At 40.7% G+C, this 25,430-nt stretch overlaps 1 protein-coding gene across 1 annotated transcript in view; it reads left to right on the top strand.

Moving 5' to 3' along the window:
• Window positions 1–416: 416 nt before the first annotated feature.
• LOC128666859 (cytochrome P450 2A4-like) overlaps window positions 417–25,430 on the top strand; it is a 55,551-nt gene continuing 30,537 nt past the window's right edge. The window contains exons 1-4 of the mRNA XM_053721660.1: window positions 417–588; window positions 22,411–22,744; window positions 24,140–24,302; window positions 24,940–25,089. Of these exons, the coding sequence (XP_053577635.1) occupies window positions 22,565–22,744; window positions 24,140–24,302; window positions 24,940–25,089 (493 nt within the window). The 5' untranslated portion in view covers window positions 417–588; window positions 22,411–22,564. The remainder of the gene's footprint in view (window positions 589–22,410; window positions 22,745–24,139; window positions 24,303–24,939; window positions 25,090–25,430) is intronic.

Here is a 25,430-nt window from a genome sequence, read left to right as displayed (position 1 = left end):
GAACTTGAATACTTTTAATATAATATTGGCAGACTAGCAGTTTGTTTCTTTGTGGGAGTGTCACTTTTTTTTTATTTTTTACTTTGCAGACACAGGAGGGGGTCCCCTTACCCCATGAAAATTCAATTGTATACACTGGTCTAAAAATAAGAAAGCTTTCTGTATCTGTGAGACTAAATTGAGACAACTGCGTAGTGGCCTAGATATTTTAAGACAGGAAAGTTTTGTATTCTTTCCAGCATTCATAATAACAGAACTGTAGTACAAAGTATTAAGCAATAAAGTGCAAGTTTAATTTGATTAGTGATTAGAAGTGCACTTAAGGACAAATGTGTTTTGTAATCTACAATTTTATACTGGATTCTTTTCCCTGTTGGTGAGTGAGCTGAACCAGGGTTTTATTTAGGTGATGTTTTGACTGCTCTGACAGTTTATGTGACAAGTCTTTTATCTTTGCATATCTGGCAGATCCTTATTACTGTTTGTACATGAGAACAAGGGGTGTGTAGGTTTAGTGGGTATATGAGATCGGGCTGTATTGGGACAGACATCGGAACAGGAGTGAATGCTGTGTGTAGTGTATACAGGGTAAGTGCAATTTTTGTGTATGTGTGTATTTGTACAAACAAAGTGCAATCTATGTATATATGTTTGTGAATACAGGGTGAGTACAATCTATATTTGTTAAGTGTGTGTGTGGTTGTGTACAATTGTACAATGTGTGCGCAAGCAGAGGGTGAGTTCAGTATACATGTGTGCACAGGGTGAGTTCAGTATACATGTGTGCGCACAGGGTGAGTTCAGTATACATGTGTGTACAGGATGAGTCCATTATACATGTGTGTGCACAGGGTGAGTTCAGTATACATGTGTGTGTAGAATGTGAGTGCCGTCTCCATGCTATCTATGTCTTTATATGTTTTTGTGTTTTTATAAACTTTTAATTTTTGTAATTACAGTTGCTAATAGATTTTTGCTTGAGTCATATCCTATAATATAAGAAAAGGGTTAATTTCTCAGGTTAAAAAAATGGGATGGGGCCAGTTCTTTCCATGCCAAAAGTTTGTCTACAAAACTGGTCTGTCTGTATTTTTTTTGTTGTTCTGTTGACAAATAGTTGACCTTTGCACTCCTAATTGCTTGTATTCGGAGAAAAAGTCAACACAACTGGACTAGATTCACTAACAACCTCTCCAGCCTCACTAAAACCGGGTTTTTATAGGAAGAATGTGAGTGCTCGTTAGGTTTATGTACAGGAATTTTATAGGAAGAAAGTGAGTGTAGCGTGGGTCTATGTACATGGTTTTTATAGGAAGAAAGTTAGTGGAGGGTGGGTTTATGTACAGGGTTTTTATAGGAAGAAAGTGATTACAGGGTGGGTTTATGTACAGGGTTTTTATAGGAAGAAAGTAAATGCAGGGTGGCTTTCTGTACAGGGTTTTTATAGGAAGAAAGTGATTACAGGGTGGGTTTATGTACAGGGTTTTTATAGGAATAAAGTGAGTGCAGGGTGGGTTTATGTACAGGGTTCTTATAGGAAGAAAGTGAGTGCAGGGTGGGTTTATGTACAGGGTTTTTATAGGAAGAAAGTGAGTGCAGGGTGGGTTTATGCACAGGGATTTTAGAGGAAGAAAGTGAGTGCAGCGTGGGTTTATGTACAGGGTTTTTATAGGAAGAAAGTGAGTGCAGGGTGGTTTTATGTACAGGGTTTTTATAGGAAGAAAGTGAGTGCAGGGTGGGTTTATGTACAGGGTTTTTATAGGAAGAAAGTGAGTGCAGGGTGGGTTTATGTACAGGATTTTTATAGGAAGTGAGTGCAAGGTGGGTTTATTTAAAGGGTTTTTTTAGGAAGAAAGTGAGTGCAGGGTGGGTTTATGCACTGGGCTTTTATAGGAAGAAAGTGAGTGCAGGGTGGGTTTATGCACTGGGTTTTAATAGGAAGAAATAAAGTTGAAGCGAGGATGGGGGAACTCTAAAATATCTCCTAATCCATTGGTTTTTTTTAATTGCAGAATGTCTGTTTTAATATACAGTGAGGGAAAAAAATATTTGTTCCCCTACTGATTTTGTACATTTGCCCACTGACAAAAAATGATCAGTCTATAATTTTAATGGTAGGTTTATTTGAACAGTGACAGAATAACAATAACACAATCCAGAAAAATGCATTTAAAAAAAGTTATAAATTGATTTGCATTTTAATGAGTGAAATAAGTATTTGATCCCCTATCAATCAGCAGGATTTCAGGCTCCCAGGTGTCTTTTATACGGGTAACGAGCTGAGATTAGGAGCACTCTCTTCAAGGGAGTGCATCTAATCTTAGCTTGTTACCTATATGTCAGGGTGCCAGGAATCAGACTGAGACGAGAAGTGCAAAAATAATCACACCTTTATTAATAGCAAAAAATAATAAAAATCCACAAGTTAAATAACAAGCCAGGAGTCAAAACCAGAGCTGGTAGTCAGACGAGCCGAGTCAGGAGCCAAAGCGAATAGTCAGACGAGCTGGAATCAGGAACAAGGAAAACAGCAGAGTCAGGAACAAGCCAGGGATCAGGAACCAGGAAGGACGTCAGGCAGTCAGGTAATACACAGTAACTCTCAAAAACAGGTCTTAGACAATGCAAAGGCAAAGCATACTGAACAGAGGCCCTTTAAATAATAAGTGATCACATCACAATTCTGAGACTGCATCCTGTCTCACACGGATGATGCACACCAGTCTGGCCATAAAAGGAAGTGCAGGAAATGAGCAGCATCCCCCACAATGCACCATAGTCAGCAAGAGAGGTGAGTAAAATGGCTGCCAGCAGCACATGGCAAACAAAACAGGGAAAAAAACCCTGACAGTACCCTCCCCTCAATGACCCCTCCCTCGCGGGAGGACAAAAAGCTTATTGGGGAAAGGGGCATGGAAGGCACGGAGGAGGGCGGGAGCATGAACATCAGAGGAGGGAACCCAAGAACGCTCCTCCAGACCGTAGCCCCTCCAGTGAACCAAATACTGTACACGGCCCCTGGACATACGAGAGTCAATAATGCTGCTGACCTCATACTCCTCATGGTTGTCAACAAAGATAGGACGAGGACGAGGCAACACAGTGGTAAACCGATTACAAACCAATGGTTTCAAGAGGGAGACATGAAAAACATTGGAGATGCTCATAGCAGGAGGAAGGTCAAGAGCGTAGGATACAGGATTAACCCATCAGAGTATTCGAAAAGGACCAACATAACGGGGAGCCAATTTATTGGAAGGCACACAAAAGTTCAAGTTGCGGGAGGACAGCCAAACTCTCTCACCAACCTTGTAGGAAGGTGCGGGCAGACGCCTACAATCAGCCTGGAACTTTTGGCGTTGATTAGAACGATGAAGGCAATCCTGAATCTGCACCCACGTGGAATGGAGTTGCCGGAGATGCTCCTCCAAAGCCGGAATACCCTGAGACATGAATGAATCGGGCAACAAGGATGGTTGAAACCCATCATTCGCCATGAACGGGGATAACTTGGAGGAAGCATTAATAGCACTATTACGAGCAAACTCTGCCCAAGGTAACAGTTCAGACCAATTATTGTGGTGCTCTGATACATAGCAACAGAGGAACTGTTCCAGAGCTTGATTAGATCGTTCCACAGCCCCATTGGATTGAGGGTAATATGCCGAGGAGAAGGAAAGCTGGATCCCCATTTGAGCACAAAAAAACGCCGAAATCTGGAGACAAACTGGCTACCCCGGTCCGACACTATCTCCTTGGGTAAGGCATGTAAACGGAAGACCTCCCGGGCAAAAATTGAAGCAAGCTCCTGAGCGGTAGGCAGCTTCATTAAGGGAATGCAATGTGACATTTTAAAAAAACGGTTAACCACCATAAGGATAACAGTATTGCCATTGGAAACAGGGAGCTCGACAATGAAGTCCATGGAAAGATGTGTCCAAGGACGCTCTCCATTAGCAATAGGTTGAAGAAGACCTCCAGGAAGACGTCGAGGAGTCTTATTCTGTGCACAAACTGAGCAGGAGGCAACATATGCAGCAACATCAGAACAAAGACCTGGCCACCAGAATTGTCAAGTGACAGACCAAATCATTTGGTTCTTGCCTAGGTGACCTGTGGCTTTAGGATAGTGGTAAGTGTGCAAAGGTTTAATTCAAAGATTCTCAGGAACAAAACACTTACCACTAGGTTTCTCAGGAGGTGTATTGGTTTGTGCAGCCAGGATCTCCTCCCCCAAGGGAGAAGTCAAATTAGTACGTATGGTAGCCAAAATATGGTCAGGAGGTATAACTGGAGTAGGTACAGACTCCTCCTTGGACAGAGGCGAAAATTGTCGAGAGAATGCATCAGCCCTAACATTCTTACTACCAGGCAGGTAGGAGACCACATAATTAAACCGAGACAAAAATAGCACCCATCTGGCCCGTCGGGGTGACAAACGTTTTGCTTCAGATAGATAAGTTAAATTCTTGTGGTCAGTAAGAATGAGCACTGGCACGCTAGTACCCTCGAGAAGATGCCTCCATTCCTTGAGTGCCAAAATTATGGCCAGTAATTCCCTGTTGCCAATTTCATAATTGCACTCCGCTGGAGACAATTTCTTAGAGAAGAAACCACATGGATGCAAAGAACCGTCAGGCGTAGGACGTTGAAACAAGAGGGCACCTACTCCAGTCTCAGATGCATCGACCTCAAGAACGAAAGGCAGGACAGGTTTAGGATGAGCCAGAACTGGAGCGGCAGCAAAGGCAGTCTTAAGACTATCAAAGGCCTTAATGGCAGTAGGTGACCAATGGAGTGGATCATTCTCTTTACGGGTCATGTTTGTGATAGGTTTGACCAAGGAAGAAAAGTGTTTAATAAACTTTCTATAGTAATTGGTGAACCCCAAAAAAGTTAAATAGACCGAAGACTAACTGGGCGAGGCCACTGCAGAACTGCAGATAACTTGTCAGGATCCATGGAGAACCCTGCAACGGAGATAACATAACCTAGGAAGGTTACTTGAGTCTGATGGAACTCACATTTCTCAAGTTTACAAAACAGGCCGTTCTCACGTAGTCTCTGAAGAACCTGTGTAACATCAGAACGATGAGCCTCAAGTGTGGGTGAGTGTATGAGGATGTCTTCTAAGTACACCACAACACACTGTTGCAACATATCTCGTAGGACATCATTAATAAATTCCTGAAAAACAGCAGGAGCATTACATAGGCCAAAGGGCATTACAAGATACTCATAATGCCCGCTCCTGGTGTTAAATGCTGTTTTCCATTCGTGGCCCTCCTTAATCCTAATGAGATTGCACGCTCCTCTCAAATCAAGCTTAGTTAAGACCGTAGCTCCCTTGAGGCGGTCAAAGAGTTCCGTAATGAGCGGAATAGGGTAAGCATTCTTAATGGTAAGACGATTAAGACCCCAATAATCGATGCAGGGTCTTAACTCACCACCCTTTTTCTTCACAAAGAAGAAGCCAGCCCCTGCAGGAGAGCAGGATTTGCGTATGATCCCCCATGACAGAGCATCGGCAACATACTCCTCCATAGCACAATTCTCTGAAACAGAAAGAGGATACACCCGGCCCAGAGGAGGAATGGCTCCGGGTTGCAGGTCTATGGCACAATCGTAAGACCGGTGAGGAGGCAACGTACCGGCACGCACCTTGTCAAAAACGTCTAGGAACTCTCTGTACTCCTCTGGCAATTGAGATACCAAAGAAGTGCACAAGACTTTAACTGGTTTCCGAAGACAAGTGGAAATACATTGCGGGGACCAAGACAAAATTTCAGACCTGTGCCAGTTGAGACTGGGATTGTGCTTTTGGAGCCAGGGATAACCCAGAACAACTGGAAAATGCGGAGAGTTTATCACCTGGAACTGGAGGGTTTCAAAATGGAGAGCCCCAACAGCCATAGACAACGGAGCAGTTTCGTGAGTAACGAGTGCGGGCTGCAGGGGCTTGCCATCAATGGCCTCAATAGCAAGCGGAACGGACCGAGGCAAAACAGGAATGGAGTGCTTTGATACAAAAGCACTGTCAATGAAATAGCCTGCAGCACCGGAGTCAACAAGAGCCTGAGTGACTATGGAGGAGTCCACCCAGGAAAGGACAACCGTGACCAAAGGTCTCTCCTTAAGCGGTTCCGGGGACGAGGATAAACCACCCAAGGTCTGCCCCCGACAGGACCTTAGGTGTGAGCGTTTCCCGGTCATATAGGACAAGACTTCAAAAGGTGGCCCTGTAACCCACAATAGAGGCAGAGCCCCTCCCTCCTCCTAAAAGCCCTCTCCGCCGCAGAGAGACGCGTGAATTCTAACTGCATCGGCTCAGCAGTACCTGGTGATTCGGGACCAGGAGGCAAGGGAGTAGAGGGAGGCATGGGTGGGAATGAACACATAGGAGACAATGGAACAGGAGGCTTCCGCAAGCGCTCCTTGAAAGAGGGCCTCTCTCTGAGTCTGATGTCAATTAGGATCAAAAAAGACACCAATGCCTCGAGATCCTCTGGTAAATCTCTGGCAGCATCTTCATCTTTAATCGCATCAGAGAGCCCATGAAAGAAGGCGGCAACAAGGGCTTCATTGTTCCAACCTACCTCTGTGGCAAGCGTACGGAACTCAATAGCATACTGAGCAACAGATCTTGTACTTTGCTGGATTGACATGAGTCATTTAGCAGCAGAGGAGGAGCGAGCCGGAACATTAAATACCCTTCAAAAGGAGGCCACAAATTCAGGGTAATTTGAAATCACAGGTTTATTAGTCTCCCACAAGGGATTAGCCCAGGCAAGAGCTGTGTCAGAGAGTAACGAGATGAGAAATCCCACCTTAGCTCTGTCAGAGGGAAACGCCTGAGGTAACATCTCAAAGTAAATGCCCACCTGGTTCAAAAACCCTCTGCACTGAATATGATCGCCTCCATATTGCTGAGGTAGAGGTGCAGAACCGGACATGCTCCTGGTAGGCATAGGTGCAGCAGCGGAAACAGGAGCAGCCATAACTTGCGGGACACTTTGGTCCAAATGTGCAGTGCGAGTCAGCAGGGTTTGCAGGGCTAGTGCAAATTGATCCAAGCGGTGATCCTGTACATCCATCCTGGAAATGATGGCAGGTAAAGGTGGATTATTAGCACCATCAGGATTCATGGCCTTTGCGTAATGTCAGGGTGCCAGGAATCAGACTGAGACGAGAAGTGCAAAAATAATCACACCTTTATTAATAGCAGAAAATAATAAAAAGTCCACAAGTCAAATAACAAGCCAGGAGTCAAAACCAGAGCTGGTAGTCAGACGAGCCAAGTCAGGAGCCAAAGCGAATAGTCAGACGAGCTGGAATCAGGAACAAGGAAAACAGCAGAGTCAGGAACAAGCCAGGGATCAGGAACCAGGAAGGACATCAGGCAGCCAGGTAATACACAGGAACTCTCACAAACAGGTCTGAGACAACGCAAAGGCAAAGCATACTGAACAAAGGCCCTTTAAATAATAAGTGATGACATCACAATTCTGAGACTGCATCCTGTCTCACACGGATGATGCACACCAGTCTGGCCATAAAAGGAAGTGAAGTAAATGAGCAGCATCCCCCACAATGCACCATAGTCAGCAAGAGAGGTGAGTAAAATGGCTGCCAGCAGCACATGGCAAACAAAACAGAGAAAAAACCCTGACACTATATAAAAGACACCTGTCCACAGAAGCAATAAATCAGATTCCAAACTCTCCACCATGGCCAAGACCAAAAAAGGATGTCAGGGGAAAGATTGTAGACCTACACAAGGCTGGAATGGGCTACAAGACAATCGGTAAGCAGCTTGGTGAGAAGGTGACAACAGTTGGTGTGATTATTCGCAAATGGAGGAAACAAAAAATAACTGTAAATCTCCCTTGTTCTGGGGCTCCATGCAAGAGCTCACCTTGTGGAGTTTCAATGATCATGAGAACGGTGAGGAATCAGCCCAGAAATACATGGGAGGATCTTGTCAATGATCTCAAGGCAGCTTGGACCATAGTCACCAAAAAAACAATTGGTAACACACTACACTGTGAAGGAATGAAATCCTGCAGTGCCCGCTAGGTCCCCCTGCTCAAGAAAGCACATGTACAGGCCCGTCTGAAGTTTGACAGTGAACATCTCAATGATTCAGAGGAGAACTGGGTGAAAGTGGTGTGGTCAGATGAGACCAAAATAGAGCTCTTTGGCATCAACTCAACTCGCCGTGTTTGGAGGAAGAGGAATGCTGCCTATGACCCCAAGAACACCATCCTCACCGTCAAACATGGAGGTAGAAACATTATGCTTTGGGGGTGTTTTTCTGCTAATGGGCCAGGACAACTTCACTGCATCAAAGGGACGATGGATGGGGCAATGTACAGTCAAATCTTGGGTGAGAACCTCCTTCCCTCTGCCAGGGCATTGAAAATGCGTCATGCATGGGTATTCCAGCATGACATTGACCCAAAACACACGGCTAAGACAACAAAGGAGTTGCTCAAGAAGAAACACATTAAGGTCCTGGAGTGGCCTAGCCCTTCTCCAGACCTTAATCCCATAGAAAATCTGTGGAGAGAGCTGAAGGTTCGAGTTGCCAAATGTCAGCCTTGAAAACCTTAATGACTTGGAGAGGATCTGCAAAGAGGAGTGGGACAAAATTCCTCCTGAGATGTGTGCAAACCTGGTGGCTAACAACAAGAAACGTCTGACCTCTGTGATTGCCAAAAAGGGTTTTGCCACCAAGTACAAAGTCATGTTTTGCAAAAGGGTCAAGTACTTATTTTACTCATAAAAATGCAAATCAATTTATAACTTTTATGAAATGCATTTTTCTGGATTTGATTGTTGTTATTCTGTCTCTCACTGTTCAAATAAACCTACCATTAAAATGATAGACTGATGTCAGTGGGCAAATGTACAAAATCAGAAAAGGATCAAAAATAAATTCCCTCACTTTAGTGACAACAACTTTATGGCCAGTGATAATTATATGAAATTGAAATCTGTCTGTATAAGGGAAAACGAACTGCCGGGGAGTGTAGTCCTTGCATTATTAATAATCATACAAACAGGATCAACTTAAGAATCCAACTAACAGAGAATGAGATTAAAGGGATACTAAACCCATATTTTTTTCTTTCATGATTCAGATAGAGCATGCAATTTTAAGCAACTTTCTAATTTTTCTAATGGTATCTTTATTTGAAAAGCAGAAATGTAAGCTTAGGAGTCGGCCCATTTTTGGTTGAGCGCCTTGGTAGCGCTTGCTGATTGGTGTCTAAACGTATAAATACAGTGTTAAATCAAGTGTTGGCATAAATACAAATGTACATTGATATTATAAGAGCAAGAATCTATAGTTAAAGTGACACCAACACCTAAGTCAAAAATGTAGTTATCAGTTGATATACTTTTACAGATTTATTGACAATAGATATTAACAGACAGCTACATCCTAATCATTCAAAGAGCTATATATTGGTCAGTGGATATTTTCAGTGGAGTCTTTCTTGTGATTTTTTTTGTTTTTTTTTAATGTTCAGTTTTAATCAACTTTAATAAAGGTTATATTTTATTATGGCTTATCTTTGCATCAAGTATATAACATGATATATAAGGGAAACAGATGTGCTAAAAAGTGCATACTTCAGTCCAGTATTTTCTGATCTTTTTTGTAAATACACACACTATGTTCTTCACATAGAAAATAATGTACTTCTTATTATTAAATATATATATATATATATATACACGGAAGAGTATGAGACAAGACAAGCGCCCAGGGGCACACTTCGTGTAATACGTTCAGATCATTTACTTATAATATAGCAGTGGGAAAAATCCGCTCTCACCTGGTTCAACCTCAACTTATGAGGTATGCAAAAAGCACTTCTGTTAGTGTACTCTCAGCTCTTGAGAAGTGCTTTTTGCATACCTCATAAGTTGAGGTTGAACCAGGTGAGAGCGGATTTTTCTGAACGTATTACACGAAGTGTGCCCCTGGGCGCTTGTCTTGTCTCATACTCTTTCAGATTTCTAAGAGGAACCTCGCCCTGCGGGGGATCATTCTTCTTCTCTCAGACGAGCAGCCTATTTCTTCATAGCACACAGGAACCAGTATTGTGGATATTAATGAACAATTCACATCCATAGACTTGCCACATTTGACTGAATGAGACTGTTTTCTGCTTAACCTGCAAGTGTCTTGTGTACACATATATTTTCCAGTAGTGGATGGGAAGATATATTAAGATTAACAGCATACTCATACACTTCTAGCGCTGATTTCTATAATCTCTATATATATATATACACACACACAATTCTGTTCATGAAAAATATCTGTATATCTAAAGGAATAGATATGCAGGTATATACAGGGAGTGCAGAATTATTAGGCAAATGAGTATTTTGACCACATCATCCTCTTTATGCATGTTGTCTTACTCCAAGCTGTATAGGCTCGAAAGCCTACTACCAATTAAGCATATTAGGTGATGTGCATCTCTGTAATGAGAAGGGGTGCGGTCTAATGACATCAACACCCTATATCAGGTGTGCATAATTATTAGGCAACTTCCTTTCCTTTGGCAAAATGGGTCAAAAGAAGGACTTAACAGGCTCAGAAAAGTCAAAAATAGTGAGATAGCTTGCAGAGGGATGCAGCACTCTTAAAATTGCAAAGCTTCTGAAGCGTGATCATCGAACAATCAAGCGTTTCATTCAAAAAAGTCAACAGGGTCGCAAGAAGCGTGTGGAAAAACCAAGGCGCAAAATAACTGCCCATGAACTGAGAAAAGTCAAGCGTGCAGCTGCCAAGATGCCACTTGCCACCAGTTTGGCCATATTTCAGAGCTGCAACATCACTGGAGTGCCCAAAAGCACAAGGTGTGCAATACTCAGAGACATGGCCAAGGTAAGAAAGGCTGAAAGACGACCACCACTGAACAAGACACACAAGCTGAAACGTCAAGACTGGGCCAAGAAATATCTCAAGACTGATTTTTCTAAGGTTTTATGGACTGATGAAATGAGAGTGAGTCTTGATGGGCCAGATGGATGGGCCCGTGGCTGGATTGGTAAAGGGCAGAGAGCTCCAGTCCGACTCAAGACGCCAGCAAGGTGGAGGTGGAGTACTGGTTTGGGCTGGTATCATCAAAGATGAGCTTGTGGGGCCTTTTCGGGTTGAGGATGGAGTCAAGCTCAACTCCCAGTCCTACTGCCAGTTTCTGGAAGACACCTTCTTCAAGCAGTGGTACAGGAAGAAGTCTGCATCCTTCAAGAAAAACATGATTTTCATGCAGGACAATGCTCCATCACACGCGTCCAAGTACTCCACAGCGTGGCTGGCAAGAAAGGGTATAAAAGAAGAAAATCTAATGACATGGCCTATATATATACAGGGAGAGCAGAATTATTAGGCAAGTTGTATTTTTGGGGATTAATTTTATTATTGAACAACAACCATGTTCTCAATGAACCCAAAAAACTCATTAATATCAAAGCTGAATAGTTTTGGAAGTAGTTTTTAGTTATAGCTATTTTAGGGGGATATCTGTGTGTGCAGGTGACTATTACTGTGCATAATTATTAGGTAACTTAACAAAAAACAAATATATACCCATTTCAATTATTTATTTTTACCAGTGAAACCAATATAACATCTCAACATTCACAAATATACATTTCTGACATTCAAAAACAAAACAAAAACAAATCAGTGACCAATATAGCCACCTTTCTTTGCAAGGACACTCAAAAGCCTGCCATCCATGGATTCTGTCAGTGTTTTTATCTGTTCACCATCAACATTGCGTGCAGCAGCAACCACAGCCTCCCAGACACTGTTCAGAGAGGTGTACTGTTTTCCCTCCTTGTAAATCTCACATTTGATGATGGACCACAGGTTCTCAATGGGGTTCAGATCAGGTGAGCAAGGAGGCCATGTCATTAGATTTTCTTCTTTTATACCCTTTCTTGCCAGCCACGCTGTGGAGTACTTGGACGCGTGTGATGGAGCATTGTCCTGCATGAAAATCATGTTTTTCTTGAAGGATGCAGACTTCTTCCTGTACCACTGCTTGAAGAAGGTGTCTTCCAGAAACTGGCAGTAGGACTGGGAGTTGAGCTTGACTCCATCCTCAACCCGAAAAGGCCCCACAAGCTCATCTTTGATGATACCAGCCCAAACCAGTACTCCACCTCCACCTTGCTGGCTTCTGAGTCGGACTGGAGCTCTCTGCCCTTTACCAATCCAGCCACGGGCCCATCAATCTGGCCCATCAAGACTCACTCTCATTTCATCAGTCCATAAAACCTTAGAAAAATCAGTCTTGAGATATTTCTTGGCCCAGTCTTGACGTTTCAGCTTGTGTGTCTTGTTCAGTGGTGGTCGTCTTTCAGCCTTTCTTACCTTGGCCATGTCTCTGAGTATTGCACACCTTGTGCTTTTGGGCACTCCAGTGATGTTGCAGCTCTGAAATATGGCCAAACTGGTGGCAAGTGGCATCTTGGCAGCTGCACGCTTGACTTTTCTCAGTTCATGGGCAGTTATTTTGCGCCTTGGTTTTTCACACGCTTCTTGCGACCCTGTTGACTTTTTTGAATGAAACGCTTGATTGTTCGATGATCACGCTTCAGAAGCTTTGCAATTTTAAGAGTGCTGCATCCCTCTGCAATATATCTCACTATTTTTGACTTTTCTGAGCCTGTCAAGTCCTTCTTTTGACCCATTTTGCCAAAGGAAAGGAAGTTGCCTAATAATTATGCACACCTGATATAGGGTGTTGATGTCATTAGACCACACCCCTTCTCATTACAGAGATGCACATCACCTAATATGCTTAATTGGTAGTAGGCTTTCGAGCCTATACAGCTTGGAGTAAGACAACATGCATAAAGAGGATGATGTGGTCAAAATACTCATTTGCCTAATAATTCTGCACTCCCTGTATATACCTGCATATCTATATATATATGTATTTAAGAATAAAAAGGACATTTTCCAGTAAGTGAAGAACATTGGAATGTGAAATATGTACAGTAAAACACAAATACATATGTACACACATATAAACATATATATGTTATGGGTAAAGGCAGATATTGGGTAATCCTAGGATTACCCGGGTAAAACCCAAGCGGCTGTGGGTAAAGCCCAATGTAAGATCATAAATCCCCTCATCACCGCATCAAACATATTTCCCCATCTTCACTATCTTTTTTGCCTTTGCCACCTTTTTTTCTAATAATTTAGACCTCATATTTTTAAGCTCTTATAACTTTTTATCACAATTTTTTTAAATAATCACACAGTGTTATCACGAGTGTAATTGTACTTTTACGTGTAATTTTGATGTGTTTTGTCACACTTTATTGTTTTGCGAAAGAGTTAACCAGAGCTCTGAAGTTGCACTATCCAGTCGCGCGTTAAATTCAAATACACTTGAGCAAACGCATTTACTTTCAACCTGTAATACACACGCTACTTCTGACGCGTGCAAAGAGCCACACAAAACCCCTTAGTGCTTGTGCACAACAGTTAGCGTGCCATTCGTAATCTAGTTCTGAGTTGGATTCCCACTGGAATTCTTCGGGTAAGTTTGTATTTACAATGCTTTAAATAGAATCAACTGTTATATTAATATTGATTTTCATATACAAAATCAACAAATTTATAGAATCCAGCCTTTGTTGTAATGATAGAAATCTTTTATTGTCACAACATTATGAGTTAAAAGCACAGAGTTTCAGGCCAGCTATTGGCCCTTAGTCATGTCAGCAAAAATGATTTCTATAATACTTAAAGTGCTAAATCTCAATTCCTGCAGGTTGTTCACATTTTATCATTACATCCAACTAATACATTTAATTTTACTAATAGGAAGTTTCATTTAAATCAAGATTCTAACAGTTATATAACTATCTTTGTGTATGTAAAAAGTGTTAACATTAGATAAATCAAAACATAACTGATATACCAAAAGCAACAAGAAATAAAAAAATAGTGTCCAATCAAAATCCTGATTAAGACCTTTTAGGAGATATTTATATATCACATACATCTCTCTCGTTTGCAAAAGATGCTCTTTGTCACCCTCAAACCACTTGGTTATTCAAACTTTCAATTATATGAAATCTTAATTGACTGATGTTATGTCCTATTATCAAGAAGTGTGAGGAGACAGGATCATCTTTATTTTTGCATTTAACATTGGATTTGTGTTCATATATTCTTTTTCTAGCCTCTCTACACATCTCCCCTATATAAACCAGCCCACAAGGGCATTTTATTAAATATATTAAAAAAAAATTGATCTGTAGTTTAAGTTTTCCTTAAAATCTTAAATATTGTCCCTAATGCTGAATGATAGAGAAAAAAAAATCACTTTTGATCATAGAATTACAATTGCCACATTCAATACAGGAAAAACAACCTGTTATGGATGTGCAAATGGTTCTCTGTGATATACTTTATTTCTCCCCACATCCTCCTTAACCAAAATACCTTTTAAATTTACATTTTTCCTGTAAAATGGCATGGAGTATTCTATAAAGCACTGCATATGTGGATTATAGTCCCTTAATAAATACTAATGTTCCCTCAAAAATGTATCATCTTATGGCTTAACTCCATATATGTGGAGACAAAAACGTATCTATTCTCTTTATTAGACACATCCCTACAATCTATCTTTTCTCCTTTAAATACTTTATCTGTTTCTATCTGAATTATTTTTTCTGGATGAGCTGTATCTTACATCTTTGTTTATCTGTGATTATTCTATTTACTCTTTTAAATTGATTTCTCGGCAATACTTTAAAAATACTAGGAGGATGAAAACTTCAAAATTTTAACAAATTATTTTTATCAGTGGACTTTAAAAACAAATCTGTTTTCAGTATTCCGTATTCTCTGTAGAAGTGTCTAAAAATGTAATATTATATTTAGAATAAAGTGGCTGGAGCTGTTCCAGGTTTACAGTAAAGTTCTTTAAAAACAACCACACACTGTAAATGGTATTTTACTTAAATTGTGCTATTTTGTGTCATTGAAACTATTTAGCCATTTTACTAACTCCAAACAGTAAGTTCATTCTCTATTAACTTAACTTATAAAAGTAAAACATGTTTGTAAAGTGTAAATATACTGTTTGGCATGAGAGAATAGGATCAAGGTTTTTAATGGCAGAAATAGCACAATTGCAGCAAAAGAAGATTTACAGTATGTGATTGTATTTAAAGTCCACTACTGTAAACAGAAACAGCTCCAGACACTTTATGCTGATATATATTAACATTCTACATTTTAGTAATAAAACTTACAATATTTATTAACCTTTTTTGTCATAGTAAACATAAGTTTAAAGGGACAGTCTACACCTTAGTCTTACCTTAGATTAAGCTGCAATTATCATCTTGCACCCATTTGTATATCATGTAGTAACAGTAAAAAACAAAACAAAATTTATGCTTACCTGATAAATTTCTTTCTTTTGCGATGTACCGAGTCCACAGATTCATCCTATCTTGTGGGATATTGTGCTTCCTGACAGGAAGTAGCAAAGAGAGCACCACAGCAGAGTTGTCTATATAGCTCCCCCCTTAACTCCACCCCCCAGTCATTCGACCAAAGGCCAAGGAAGAAAAGGAGAAACTATAAGGTGCAGAGGTAACTGAAGTATTCATAAAAAATACTATTTGTCTTGAATAGTCAGGGCGGGCCGTGGACTCGGTACATCGCAAAAGAAAGAAATTTATCAGCTAAGCATAAATTTTGTTTTCTTTTGCAAGATGTACCGAGTCCACGGATTCATCCTAACTTGTGGGATACCAATACCAAAGCTTTAGGACACGGATGAAGGGAGGGACAAGACAGGAACCTAAATGGAAGGCACCACTGCTTGCAAACCTTTCTCCCAAAAATAGCCTCCAAAGAAGCAAAAGTATCAAATTTGTAAAATTTGGAAAAGGTATGAAGCGAAGACCAAGTCGCAGCATTACAAATCTGTTCAACAGAAGCATAATTTTTAAAAGCCCATGTGGAAGCCACCGCTCTAGTGGAGTGAGCTGTAATTCTTTCAGGAGGCTGCTGTCCAGCAGTCTCATAAGCCAAACGGATGATGCTTTTCAGCCAAAAGGAAAGAGAGGTAGCCGTAGCCTTTTGACCTCTACGCTTTCCAGCATAGACAACAAACAAAGAAGATGATTGGCGAAAATCTTTGGTTGCCTGCAAATAAAACTTCAAGGCACGAACCACATCCAAGGTGTGCAACAGACGTTCCTTCTTAGAAGAAGGATTAGGACACAGAGAAGGAACAACAATTTCCTGATTGATATTCCTGTTAGAAACAACCTTAGGGAGGAACCCAGGTTTGGTACGCAAAACAACCGTATCAGCATGGAAAACAAGATAAGGCGAGTCACATTGTAATGCAGATAGTTCAGAAACTCTTCAAGCTGAAGAGATAGCAACTAGAAACAGAACTTTCCAAGATAGATGCTTAATATCTGTGGAATGCATGGGTTCAAACAGAACCCCCAGAAGAACTTTAAGAACTAAATTTAGACTCCATGGCGGAGCAACAGGTTTAAACACAGGCTTAATTCTAACTAAAGCCTGACAAAAAAACAGAACATCTGGGACATCTGCCAGACACTTGTGCAACAGAATAGACAAAGCAGAAATCTGTCCCTTTAAGGAACTAGCGGACAATCCTTTTTCCAATCCTTCTTAGAGAAAAGACAAAATCCTAGGAATCCTGATCTTACTCCATGAGTAGCCTTTGGATTCGCACCAAAAAAGATATTTACACCATATCTTATGATAGATCTTCCTGGTGACAGGCTTTCAAGCCTGAATCACGGTATCTATGACCGACTCAGAGAAACCCCGCTTTGATAAAATCAAGCGTTCAATCTCCAAGCAGAGAAATTAGATTTGGATGCTTGAATGGACCTTGAATCAAAAGGTCCCGTCTCAGTGGCAGAGTCCATGGTGGCAGAGATGACATATCCACCAGGTCTGCATACCAAGTCCTGCGTGGCCATGCAGGCACTATCAAAATCACTGAAGCTCTCTCCTGTTTGATTCTGGCAATCAGACGCGGAAGGAGAGGGAATGGTGGAAACACATAAGCCCAGGGTACTGCTAGAGCATCTATCAGTACTGCCTGAGGATCCATTGACCTGGATCCGTAACAAGGAAGTTTGGCGTTCTGACGAGACGCCATCAGATCCAATTCTGGTGTGCCCCATAGCTGAACCAGTTTAGCAAACACCTCCGGATGGAGCTCCCGCTCCCCCGGATGAAAAGTCTGACAACTTAGAAAATCTGCCTCCCAGTTCTCCACCCCTGGGATATAGAAGAGTGAGCCTCTGCCCATTGGATTATCCTGGAAACTTCTATCATCACCAAGGAACTCCTTGTTCCCCCCTGATGATTGATATAAGCTACAGTCGTGATGTTGTCCGACTGAAACCTGATGAATCCGGCCGAAGCCAGCTGAGGCCACGCCTGAAGAGCATTGAATATCGCTCTTAATTCCAGAATATTTATCGATAGGAGGGCCTCCTCCCGAGTCCACAAACCCTGTGCTTTCAGGGAATTCCAGACTGCACCCCAGCCCAGTAGGCTGGCGTCCGTCATCACAATAACCCGCTGGCCTGCGGAAACACATTCCCCTGGATAGGTGATCCTGTGACAACCACCAAAGAAGAGAGTCTCTGGTCTCTTGATCCAGATTTATCTGAGGAGATAAATCTGCATAATCCCCATTCCACTGTTTGAGCATGCATAGTTGCAGTGGTCTGAGATGCAAGCGAGCAAACGCAACTATGTCCATTGCCGCTACCATAAGTCCGATTACCTCCATACACTGAGCCACTGACGGCCGAGGAATGGAATGAAGAGCTCGGCAGGTGGTTAAAATCTTTGATTTCCTGACCTCCGTCAGAAATATTTTCATGTCCACCGAATCTATCAGAGTTCCCAGGAATGGAACTCTTGTGAGAGGAATAAGAGAACTCTTTTTCACGTTCACCTACCACCCATGAGATCTTAGAAAGGCCAACACTAAGTCCGTGTGAGACTTGGCAAGTTGGAAAGTCGACGCTTGAATTAAGATGTCGTCCTTAGCTATGCCCCTCGTCCTTAGGACCGCCAGAAGGGACCCTAGCACCTTTGTGAAGATTCTTGGCGCCGTGGCCAACCTGAAGGGAAGAGCCACAAACTGGTAATGAATGTCCAGAAAGGCAAACCTGAGGAACTGGTGATGATCTTTGTGGATAGGAATGTGTAGATACGCATCCTTTAGATCCACGGTAGCCATATATTGACCCACCTGGATCATTAGTAAAATAGTCCGAATGGTCTCCATCTTGAAGAATGGAACTCTTAGGAATTGGTTTAGGATCTTGAGATCTAGAATTGGTCTGAAGGTTCCCTCTTTTTTGGGAACCACAAACAGATTGGAGTAGAAACCTTGCCCCTGTTCTGTTTTCGGAACTGGGCAGATCACTCCCATGGTAAAAAGGTTTTCTACACAGCGTAAGAACACCTCTCTTTTTGTCTGGTTTACAGACAATTGAGAGAGATGGAATCTCCCCCTTGGAGGAGAATCTTTGAAATCTAGGAGATACCCCTGGGTTACAATTTCTACGGCCCAGGAGTCCTGAAAGTCTCTTGCCCAGGCCTGAGCAAAGAGAGAAAGTCTGCCCCCTACTTGATCTGGTCCCGGATCTGGGGGCTAACCCTTCATGCTGTCTTAGTGGCAGCAGCAGGCTTTTTGGCCTGTTTACCCTTGTTCCAAGCCTGGTTAGGTCTCCAGGTTGGCTTGGATTGAGCAAAGTTCCCCTCTTGCTTTGCAGCAGGGGAAGAGGTAGAGGGACCACCTTTGAAGTTTCGAAAGGAATGAAAATTATTTTGTTTGGTCCTTGTCTTATTTGACTTATCTTGAGGGAGGGCATGACCCTTCCCTCCAGTGATGTCTGAAATGATCTCTTTCAGTGCAGGCCCGAATAGGGTCTTACCTTTGAAAGGGATGGTCAAAAGCTTAGATTTAGATGACACATCAGCTGACCAGGACTTAAGTCATAACGCTCTTCGCGATAAAATGGCAAAACCTGAATTCTTTGCCACTAACTTAGCAAGATGAAAAGCGGCGTCTGTAATAAAAGAATTAGCCAACTTAAGGGCATTAATTCTATCCAAAATATCATCTAGTGGGGTCTCCATCTGAAGAGCCTCTTCTAGAGCCTCAAACCAAAAAGCAGCTGCAGTGGTTACCGGAACAATGCACGCTATAGGTTGAGGAAGAAAACCCTGATGAACAAAAATATTCTTTAGGAGACCCTCTAACTTTTTATCCATAGGATCAATGAAAGCACAACTGTCTTCAATAGGTATAGTTGTACGCTTAGCCAGAGTAGAAATAGCTCCCTCCACCTTAGGGACCGTCTGCCATGAGTCCTTTATAGTGTCAGAAATGGGGAACATTTTCTTAAAAACAGGAGGGGGAGCGAACGGAATACCTGGTCTATTCCACTCCTTAGTAACAATGTCTGAAATCCTCTTAGGGACCAGAAAAATATCAGTTTTAACAGGAACCTCTAAATATTTGTCCATTTTACACAATTTCTCTGGAACGACAATAGGGTCACAATCATCCAGAGTAGCTAAAACCTCCCTGAGCAATAAACGGAGGTGCTCTAGCTTAAATTTAAATGCCGTCATATCTGAATCTGTCTGAGGGAACATCTTTCCTGAATCAGAAATCTCTCCCTCAGACAGCAAATCCCTCATCCCTACCTCAGAACATTGTGAAGGAATATCGGATACGGCTACTAAAGCGTCAGAAGGCTCAGCATTTGTTCTTAACCCAGAGCTACTGCGCCTCCCTTGCAACCCTGGCAGTTTAGATAAAACCTCTGTGAGGGTAGTATTCATAACTGAAGCCATATCTTGCAAGGTGAAAGAATTAGACGCACTAGAAGTACTTGGTGTCGCTTGTGCGGGCGTAACTGGCTGTGACACTTGGGGAGAACTAGATGGCGAAACCTGATTTCCTTCTGTCTGAGAATCATTTAATGCCAAATTCTTATAAGTCAAAATATGCTGTTTGCAATTTATAGACATATCAGTACAATTGGGACACATTCTTAGAGGGGGTTCCACAATGGCTTCTAAACAAAATGAACAATGAGTTTCCTCAGTGTCAGACATGTTTAACAGGCTAGTAATGAAGCAAGCAAGCTTGGAAAATACTTTATTTAATGAAAAAAACACAATTTGCAAAAACGGTACTGTACCTTTAAGAGAAAAAAAGGCATACACAAACTGCAAAACAGGTTAAAATTGCTTCAAAGATTCCGAAATTTTAACAGTGTACAGTCTTTACCTTAGTCATCTTATAGTCTTACCTTAGATGAAGCTGCAAATAGTCATGCAGCAGGAACAGTAAAACAGTTATTTTAAAATGAATATTGTTTCTGGCCAGTTTGAAATGGCTGCCAAGCTCTGCCCACTGATAACATCATGATCTGGGCTGCATATGGCATCCAATCACAAAATGCTCTCTAGTTGTACTCAACAGACTGTCAGTGCTATTCAGTAGAGTGCCTAGATACAGCCCAGATCATGATGTCGTCCGTGGGCGGAGCTTGGCAGCCATTTCAAACTGTCCAGACACACTATTCATTTTAAAATAACTGTTTTACTGTTCCTGCTGCATGATATAGAAAGGGGTGCAGTAGGCTATTTGCAGCTTCATCTAAGGTAAGACTATAAGATGACTAAGGTAAAGACTGTACCTTTAATATATTAAATATAAAGCAATTTAAAGTATTATTCTTATATATGAGACCCCCTAAAAATATGGAGTGTTTAACCATAACGGACCAGGTTAAAGGAATAACTTTTATATTGATAGCCTATAGTTTTGAAAATGTAAATATAAATAAACAAAATTATCCCTTTTTCAAGTGTCATATACATTTTAATATAAACAACTGATATATATAAACTTCAGAAGTGACAAACGTCCATCTTGTTTGTCAGTTTCGTTCACAATGACAATCACCTTACAGATCTAACAATGCTTTGGGTTATGTAATGTATATTTCAGGTATCTACATAGGACTTTGCTGCACACGTCACTGCTGCATTTAACATCCTGCCCCACTGACAGGGAAGCCTCATCTCCAACAGTGAGGTATATTACCTTCTAACCAGACATGTGCAGCCATGAAAAAGTTGGTTTGGCCAAATGTTTCGGAGCGAATATTCAGGGAAATTAGATTATATTCGTTGGCTGCACTATTCATTTCATTTTAAATTAAACGAATACTGAACATTTATATTTGCTTACGGTGAACAAATGTAAATGTTCCAAAGCTACAGGTGAAACAGTTCACTTGCAGCTTTATAATTATCTTTAGTGCCGTGGAGAGCTGCGCTAACCCGTCCTCTTCTTCACAGAGTCCCGGCTGCACTAATAGGACACGTAGTAAGGGCCAGATTGGCCTACCAGGAGATTTTCCGGTGGGCTCTTAATCATTTAAAAAAGCTGGGTGTTTTGGTACTAGTCTCTTAACCAACAATCCAAACCAATACCAAATTTACCACATTACAAATACAATTATATAGCCTAAGGCCAGAGTGAAGAGTGAACCAGAAACAGATGACGTGCGTTTCGCATCTAGCTTTGTCAAAGTCTTTGACATATATGCCCCAAGCCAGCCTTGTGTAACAGGGGTGAAACGCTTAATCATTCTAGCACATTTAACCTACTGCCCTGGTACCAACAACAAGTCTGCATAATAAAGAGGCTTTCCCAAGCGGAAATCTTCAACAGCAATAAGGAGGAAGCTTTTGGCCCTGCCTGATGTGGCATGGAGCATTCCTATACAGCACAGAAACAAAGTAATGTGCTTCCCAAGGGATGTGCGGTAAATATATTAGTTACTGAAAGTGGATGGTTGCTTGCTCCTCTTCACACAACATAAGCTTGCAGAATCTCTAATTCTGAGCAGGCTGTTTGCACTAAGGGCTCAGATAGTAAATATAAGAAAGAACGATGTGTTGTAATTTATGGAACGTAATCTGGAGCGTACAGTCTGCATTAAGTACCCAGAAGCTTTAGAGAACTTTCTGCCCCTACCTTTAAGTGGGGATTTAATTCTGTGTAATTGTCGTTCAAGTGGTTTTTATATTGTGTTTTAAAGTATCTTGAAAGTGCATATATTTTTATCTTTTCAACATAATAAAAATATATTTTCTAGTGCAATTATTAAATCATTGCTCTTTTATTTATTTATTTTTCTGGTAGTTGAATAGTCCTTTAATCCCTCCTTGTCATTTCTACATATAAATGTGAAAAATATTATGTATGATAAATAATTACTGTATATTCATTGCAGCTTAATTCTTGGGTCTGGATTTCTGCTTTGTGTCATCTTATTAAAGGATATGGGGCTTTAAACTGGAAAAAAAAGTCAAGAAAAAGTGACTGAGAAAAAGTGACAGCGAAACAATCATTTGCGAGAGTGAGTTTGTTGCTTTGTCACTGTCACAATGGGTCTTGGAGTGTTTGGGACAATTCTTTTGGTCACTGCTGTCACCTTCATCCTATATCTGGTCTCATGGTGGCGAAAGACAAGAGGAGGAAACCTGCCCCCTGGACCTGCCCCCTTGCCGATCTTGGGAAACTTGCTTGACTTTAACCTTGGGGAATTTCCGCAAACCACGATGAAGGTAAGGGTCTCAAAGTTTAGATCAATAGAGACTGACAAACTTCCCTTGACCACTTATGCACAATTGTCACACGTCTAATAAATTAAAATATGTCCTAGAGGTAGCGCTTAAAGCACAGACTAATATCAGTAATATAATATGCAATATATATATGCGGTACAAATAATAATAAATATAGAGGTAATAATTAATAACACATTTTATTATGTGGCAATTAATAAAGCACAATAATGACCATTTAAAAAGGGACGTCTCTCTGTAAAACCTAAAATATCTATTGCTGTGTGTACAATATATGCATAAAAATCTTGTGGTTATAACTTCAAGATAAATATTGATACATATAGAAAACAATTACTCTCCCACCAGTGTAGGCGATTCTATATGGCCTAAGTACGTTTATAACAAGAAACCAGTTTCCACCAGAAGTCAAACACAGAGCAGGGATACAAATAATTTAGAGTTTCCTTGATATTGTTTAACCGTTGATACAAAGTACTTTGCACCTCGGTCCGAGGTGTGTCTACCAGTGTAGTGATGTGGCTCCTCTCGGCGGTTCTAACCGCGTCTAGAAGAAGAGGTGAATTGCGGCTCCTGTCAATGGTGTAACTCCTCTCAGCGGTCCTTTCTGTGTCTAGGAGGAAAGTATGTTGCGACTCCTGTCGGTTTGGACACGTGACCTCTGATACGTCACAGTGACCTAATATTGTGATATTAATTATTATTATTATTATGATTTGCTGGAAAGTTAGTACGTCGCTGAAATATAAAAAAGATACTGTAGCGCTACAGATATTTAGAAACTCGGAGTGACCATGATATTCAGGGAGTTTATATGTCTTAGTGCCTTCTCAGAATACTGTTAAACACCTTCCCTCTTACAAGGTCGTGTTAAACTCCAGCGATTTTGGCAAATCCTTATATGGTGCAAAGCTGTAAAAGTTAGAAAAGTGTTTTTTTTTTCAAGGTAAGATATGATTAAAATAATGGTATCTTTAGAAAGTCCATTTAATGGCGAGAAAAACAGTATATAATATGTGTGGGTACAGTAAATGAGTAAGAGGAAAATTACAGCTAAACACAAACACCGCAGAAATGTAAAAACAGCCCTGGTCCTTAACTGTAAGAAAATTGAAAAATGGTCTGGTCACTAAGGGGCTAAAAAATCAAGCTTATGAGAGTAGTTTGTGTTTGTTTATCATGTTTTGTGAACATTTTATTAAGTTCCAAAAACAAGTGTAATAAAGAAATTGAGTGAAGATAAAATATAGAAATATCAGTATTTAGACAGTAGAATAATTAGTTTAACCTGACTTTTTTTTGTATTTTTAATCAATAAATAATTTTTCCAAATCAGTGTTTCATATAGTTTTCCTTTTATATATCACTATCTAGATGAGCAAGACCTATGGATCCGTTTATACCATCTATCTGTTTAATATACGTGCAGTGATACTGATCGGTTATGAAGCCGTTAAGGAGGCTTTGATTGACAACAGTGATTCATTTAGTGATAGAGGGGAGATGGAAATGGGAGATCTATTCTTTCAAGGTTATGGTAAGAGAATCAAACATGTCGGAATGTGCTAGTTTATCTTGTTGTATGTGCAGGATATCAAGAACAGTCCAAATATTCAAATATCTGTTTAAACCAGCAACATGTTTTTGTAGAGTGAAATATTTTGCAGGCTCCATATTTGTGTTTATGTCTTTGTGTTGACACATTCCTTCATATATCTTGATATCTTGAGTTCTTTGTGTCTTTTTTTTCCCTATCACCCATTTTGTGTCCTTTCTCTTTAATAAGAATTAAATGGATACTAAATCCACATTTTTTCTTTCATGATTCAGATAGAGCAAGTAATTTTAAGCAACTTTGTAAAATGTTCTTCGTTCTCTTGCTATCTTTATTTGAAAAGCAAGAATGTAAACTTGGGAGCCGGCCCATTTTTGGTTCAGCACCTGGGTTGCGCTTACTGATTGGTGGCTAAATGTATCATGAATCTGAATCTGAATCATGAAAGAAAAAAATTGCGTTTAGTATCCCTTTAAGTGAGGTCATACACCGTAAACAAAATATTAACAAACGATTATCTCATTTCATATTTCATGTTTTAGCACCTAGTTGACACCAAGCCAACTGTTAGATCCCCCCAGTAACCAAATCAACAAGATTTCTTGTATATTATCTTCAGGGATCATCTTTAGCAATGGTGAATGTTGGAAGAATATGCGTAGATTTTCCATTACGACTTTAAGAAATTTTGGAATGGGAAAAAGAAGCATTGAAGAGAGAATCCAGGAAGAAGCTATGTACCTTACAGAAGAGTTTAAGAAGACCCAAGGTGGGTAGATATTGTCAATATTAGCTTTTATTAAGTGCAGATTATGGGTGACAAGCAGACATAGCATTAAAATCAGATAAATATAAGTGATATTATGGATAGGAACTAGGTAAGATGGACTGCCATATTTGAACACATTATTGGGTTGAAAAATCCTGAGGTGAAGAGCCTGGAGATAAACTGGTTGAAATTGTAAATACTTCAATGACAATGATGTCCCGTTGTCCAGTGACGTGCAGTAATAGGAGGCAGGGGAGGCAGTCCAATCAGGGCAAAAAAAAGATTTAAAATAATATTTATTAAAAAATAAAAAAACTTTTTTTTCTTTTTTTTTTTCTTGG

The sequence above is a fragment of the Bombina bombina genome, chromosome 7 (genome assembly GCF_027579735.1).
Source record: "Bombina bombina isolate aBomBom1 chromosome 7, aBomBom1.pri, whole genome shotgun sequence".
Lineage (NCBI taxonomy): Eukaryota > Metazoa > Chordata > Amphibia > Anura > Bombinatoridae > Bombina > Bombina bombina.
This window is presented reverse-complemented; position numbering and strand designations above follow the sequence as displayed.